We start from the raw sequence: 5,756 nt of genomic DNA on the forward strand, positions 1-5,756 counted from the left end.
CTGGCTATCCCGAGACCGCGCAGGCCATGCCCCTCCAGCCCGCCAGGGCGCCCAAGCTGCAGCCACCCTCTGCGTACAGGCAGCAGCCTCCAGGCAACCCCCGAGCCAGCCCGGACTCCCAACATCTCAGAACCAGGGCCAAATGTCCCAGTGGCTGCAGCCAAGCCAGGCGGTCTGCCCTGCAGCGGCTGCACGGGAACGGGAACCGGCCCTCAGCCCTACCCCAGGTGGCTGCAGAGGGCCCCTGGCTAGCAGTCCCGAGCTCCCGCAGAGGAGGAGCCGGGCGGAGGCAGGGCCTGGCGGGCTCTCAGGACAGGTGCACTGGCGATCCAGAGGCCGCCCGGGCCATCCTCCGCCGCCTGGGCGCCTGAGCTGCAGCCCCTCTCTGCCTGCTCACAGCAGCTGCCTGGCAACTCCCAAGCTCGCTGGCGCTCCCAGCCTCACCGAACCGGGGCCAGATGTCGCCGTGGCTGCGGCCCAAACTAGGAGGTCTGCCCGGCGGCGGCTGCACCGGGGCGGGAACCGGCCCTAAACCCCATCCCCGGTAGCTGAGGGGCCCCTGCCAGCAGCCCCGATCCCTCTTCGGAGGAGGAGCGGGGCGGGGGTCACGGCCAGGCTGGCCCTCGCGCCGGCGGGCTGCGCACCTGCTACTCCGGGAAGGCCCAGGCGAGCCCAGGAGAACCCGGAAGCCAGCGGCACCTGCGCGCGAGCTGCGGCCGCCCCTGCCGGGCGCGCGGGCTGGGAGCGGCTTCCGGAGTCCCCGCGGGCGTGAGCTGCAGGCGCGCGCCAAACGGCCTCACCGGCTCACTGGCTCTGAGAGGTCCGAGGCTGCGGGTGTCGCTGCTGAAGGCTGTGGGGGACCCGGCTGGATCGCGGATTCAGAGCTGCATTGCGGATTCAGAGCTGCACTGCGGGTTTGGGGCTGGGTCGCGGGTTTGGGGCTGGAGCGCGGGTTTGGGGCTGGAGCGCGGGTTTGGGGTGGGTGGGGGTGGAAAGGCCACGAGGAGCCGCGGCGGCTCAGGAGCGGGTGGTGAGCTGCCGAGAAGAAGAAGTCGCCACCATGAAGAAGCTCTTCAGCTTCGACAGTCGCCTGGGCCAGGCGGTCCTGGGCTCCGCCGCGCACGACGAGTACGCGGGTCCCGGGTACCACATCCGGGACTGGGAACTGCATAAGATCCACAGGGCGGTCATCAGGGGCGACGCCGCGGAGGTGGAGCGCTGCCTGAGGCGCAGGAGCCGGGACGTGGACGCCCGCGACAGGAAGGGCAGGTAGGGGGGCTCAGCCCGGGGCAGGGGGTCCCCAGGCCCGGCCTCCCCGCAGCCCCGCAGCCCCTGGGGCGGGGGCCTGGGAGGGCGCCGGGCAGCCAAGCGGAGCCTCAGCTGCTTTCCATCCCGGGTGACTGCCCGGTGCCCATGCCAGCGGCCCGGGTCTCCCTGCGGTGGAGATCCTTGCCTGTAGCACTTGGTGGAGAATTGGAGGGATTCCACTCACAAAGTTAAGCATATACAGGTTTAAAACATGCCGTGTCGTCCACATGATCGGAAGGTGCCTAATGAGAACTCCTTCTCATGCCAGAAATACCATGAGTCATTTTCAGCAGGTGAAAAGTTCTCAGATGAAAACCCTGTGTCCCTTTTACACCTGAATCTACCTATGTAGACAGGTTCTTCACTGGGGCTTCTTAGAGGGAAACTTGGAAGTGGGAGGTGGGTTCCTTGATGCCTAGAACTGCCCTAGACCTGCTGTGTATATCGTATTCCACTTAATGTCAGGCCTCACAGATTATGTGATACCCTATTATTTTCTATATTAATGAGATAATTTTTAAAATGCTACCAATGATAGTTATAAAAAATAAATGCCATTCCAATATCAGATATGTTAAAATGTGCCATGATCTTTAAATCATCCTTCAAAATAGGAATAATTGTATCATCTTACTTAATGAAAATGTTTTTGTTAAGTAGCAGTAATAGTAATAATTATAACATCCAGCTGGGTGCAGTGGCTCACACCCTTCATTCCAGAGCTTTGGAAGGCTGAGGTGGGAGGTTCCCTTGACGCCAGGAGTTTGAGAACAGCCCGGGCAACAAAGTGAAATCCCTACTCTACAAAACATTTGTTTTAAATTAGCTGCGTATGCTGGTGCCCTCCAGTGGTCCCAGCCACTCAGGAGGCTGGGGCAGGAGGATTGCTTGAGCTTAGGAGTTCCAGGCTGCAGTGAGGTGTAAATACACCGTTGCACTGCAGCCTGGGCAACAGAGTGAGAGCCTGTCTCAAAAAACAAAAATCTAACACTTACTGAGTTGTTTCTTGTTCTAGAAACGGTTCTAAATACTTTACATAGATTCTCATTTAAGCATCACAGTGGTGTCCTATGTGCTAGCTGCTCTTGTCATCTTTATTTTATTAATGAGGAAATTGAGGTACAGAAAGGCTAAGCAATAGCTGGTAAGTGACAGAGTTCAAAGCAGAAGAACTCAAACCCTAGTGGAACTGAATCCAAAGACCAAGCTCATTCTATCCACATCGGCTGCCGTTTCACTAAGGTAGTGAGCAACAAGAGCTAATAAATACCGTACTTTCTTCAAAAGAAACTTATTGGTTTTGAAGGCAGAGGAATAACATGCTATTCAGTGTTTACAGTCTCATGAATCATTGTAGGTTTTGAGATACTGCACTACAATTTCCTGAAAACTCCTCTCATTCTCACAGGACTCCTCTGCATTTGGCCTGTGCACATGGCCATGTGGAAGTGGTCACTCTGTTGGTGAGCAGAAAGTGCCAGATTGACATCGACGACAGACTGAACAGGACCCCGTTAATGAAGGTATAGAGTAGTCAACTCTTTCAGCATGGAATGGATTTGATTTAAATACATGTAAATAAAATGAATTTATCTCATTTAAATATGACTGTTAGGTGAAACCTGTGGAATATGTGTATTGAATTCTTAGAAATTACAGTCTAATTTTCTATCTAACACGGATAGGCTGTGCATGGTCAGGAGGAGGCTTGTTCCATTATTCTTCTGGAACATGGCGCCAATCCAAACATTCAAGATGTCTACGGCAACACCGCTCTTCATTATGCTGCATCTAACAGCGTGACTTCACTGGCAGAAAAACTGCTCTCCTACCAGGCAAATATTGAAGCAATAAACAAGGTATCGATCCATCAGCTTTCTTTTCGAAATATTTGTTTTAACATTGACATAGGTAAGGGTCAATTTTTCATGTTTGGAAGCTCAAGCCTTCCTTGAATGAACATATTTTGAAATAACTTAATTGTCTAAGATTTTACTTTAAATATTAATACTTTTCAAGAAACTTTAGAGGGCACAGCTTTTTTAGTGCACTTATGGGAAATCTTTGTGAATCTGTTCAAGGTAAAACTTTTTCTTTTCAAGTATTTGTTTCCTACCACAGGTTTGGTTTGGTTTGGTTTTACCCTAATTAGTGTAACAAAAACCACACACAGGAAAAAGAAATCTACCCTGGAAATAGGCTTTATCTTAACACTCAAACAAAACTAAATCGACTTGTAATAAATGGAAATCTTGCTGCTGCTGACAATTGTCTTTAAAAGACTGATGTATCTTTCAGTGGCAAGGCTTACGAGGAAAAAATGGGGAGGGAAAAGGAGAGCAATCAGATAATATGCAGGTCGCTTGGAAATTAGGTAATGAGGGAAAACTGTAAAGAGGAGGTTTTGTTTCTTAGTTGGTGGTTTTTCCAGCTTACGTATTGAGACAAAGTGCTCTTCAGCTCTGGGGTAATCATTTTTGGTTTGGTAAAGAGAGTGATTGAAACTTGCCTAATTTTTAGAGAACTCTGAGGAAACCAGATTGGTAGGGAATAGGTGGCGACAAAGTGAGAAACACTTCAGCAAAGGGTAGAACATGTTAGCAACGGACTGATTACCCATCCTGGCAGAAACAGCCACTTAGATAAGAATCTAAAGTCTCCTCTCAGATCTAGGATGTCTTGGTGGGAAGGTGGGACATAAGGAGCTTGTAAATAGCAAAATCAAGTGGGATTTTGAGTTTACTTGTCCCCGTTCTACCCATCCCCAGGAAAATTGACTGGAGTTTTAATAAGTTACTCTTACTCTTTTTCTCTTTTTGGCCACATCCCAAACTGATAACGGGTAGTGGCTGTGTGGATGAGTGATGAAACTCAAGTGATTGTCTGCTGCACTAATTCTCAGCTAGAATGGTGCCTTACAGTGACCTGGGGAAATTTTGTAAAGAATCTACAAGTGTAGGCTTTCCCTTGAAGATGTTGATGTGACAGATCTAATAAGGCCTGAACATGTATGGTTAAAAATATTTTTTGAAGCCATGCGCAGTGGCATGTTCCCCGTCCCAGTTACTTCAGAGGCTGAGGTGAGAGGATTGCTTGATGCTGGGGTTTGGAGTCCAGCCTGAGCAACGTAGTAAGACTCTTGTTTCTAACAACAGCAGAAAAAAAAAAAAAAAAAACCTCTAGGTTTGAATACACTCCTGATTAAGAAGCACAGAATAGATGAATGCAGTATGTAAGTTCCCACATCTCAAAAACATAAGAAATCTCCAAAAGAGTTGGCATTTGACAGGCACTGCTTCCTTCAAAGTTCTCCTTTCCAATAATATTAGCCTGACTTATCTGTCTCTTTCTGTGTCTGTGACTGGGAAGTGAAAGGAAACAGTATTGGTAATGTCTCTCGGCTTACAGAATAACACCTTTTACTTCTCATGGTGACTCATTCGCTACTATTGAGAGAGTCTTTAGGAATTTGCTTGTAGGTAACCTTTGAATAAGCAGAGGCTGACCCTTTCACAATTTCATGTTCCTTTGTCAACATTCAGGTGATTATGTGTCAACAAATGTTCATTACAAGCCACGTTTTCTTTTTTTAATTAGATTAGTAGCAAATACGGAACCTGTTTTTTTCTCAGTGGAAGTTGTATTATGGGCTATCTCAGTATGTCTGTTAAGTTTGTGGCGTTTTGGCATAATCAGGATGTCAGTTTTAAACACTGAAATCCATGAAGTCAGTGAGAATACAGTAGGAATTCTTTTAACAATTTAGTTTTGGAAGTCCTATGAACTAATTATCTATTTGGTTAACAATCTGGGAAAATGATATACAAAGAGATTGTAAATGAATACATGTTGGAAAAACTCTCGAGGTGGGTATTATGAGTCTTAACAGCAATTTGTATTATATAGATATATGCATAAATACATATCAGGGCCTGATTTTTTCAACCTGAACTCTAACCCTAGAGAAAGAAAAAATTACAGAAGCAAATACTTGGCTTATACACAACCATTTAGTAACACATTCATACCAAATATAAAAACACAAGGGCTATAGTCTAAATGTGGCACATAGATTTGTTTTTTTGACTCCTTAAATTGAGTCAACATGTAAAATTTAGGAGACTCATGAAGAAATCTGGACTTCAGACTTGTCTTAAGAATCAGGCCGGGCGCGGTGGCTCAAGCCTGTAATCCCAGCACTGTGGGAGGCTGAGGCGGATGGATCACGAGGTCAAGAGATCGAGACCATCCTGGTCAACATGGTGAAACCCCATCTCTACTAAAAATACAAAAAATTAGCTGGGCATGGTGGCGCGTGCCTGTAATCCCAGCTACTCAGGAGGCTGAGGCAGGAGAATTGCCTGAACCCAGGAGGCGGAGGTTGCAGTGAGCCGAGATCGTGCCATTGCACTCCAGCCTGGGTAACAAGAGCGAAACTCCGTCTCAAA

At 48.1% G+C, this 5,756-nt stretch overlaps 1 protein-coding gene and 1 pseudogene across 1 annotated transcript in view; both read left to right on the forward strand.

Moving 5' to 3' along the window:
- The first annotated feature begins 26 nt into the window (after positions 1-26).
- LOC116541900 lies at positions 27-1,034 on the forward strand (annotated as a pseudogene).
- Positions 1,035-1,060: 26 nt separating this feature from the next.
- LOC116541865 (ankyrin repeat domain-containing protein 18B-like) overlaps positions 1,061-5,756 on the forward strand; it is a 34,672-nt gene continuing 29,976 nt past the window's right edge. The window contains exons 1-3 of the mRNA XM_032266350.1: positions 1,061-1,269; positions 2,717-2,831; positions 2,994-3,167. Coding sequence (XP_032122241.1) covers positions 1,061-1,269; positions 2,717-2,831; positions 2,994-3,167 — 498 coding nt within the window. The remainder of the gene's footprint in view (positions 1,270-2,716; positions 2,832-2,993; positions 3,168-5,756) is intronic.

Source organism: Sapajus apella, unplaced genomic scaffold, assembly GCF_009761245.1.
Source record: "Sapajus apella isolate SASKATOON/1434 unplaced genomic scaffold, GSC_monkey_1.0 scaffold158, whole genome shotgun sequence".
Lineage (NCBI taxonomy): Eukaryota > Metazoa > Chordata > Mammalia > Primates > Cebidae > Sapajus > Sapajus apella.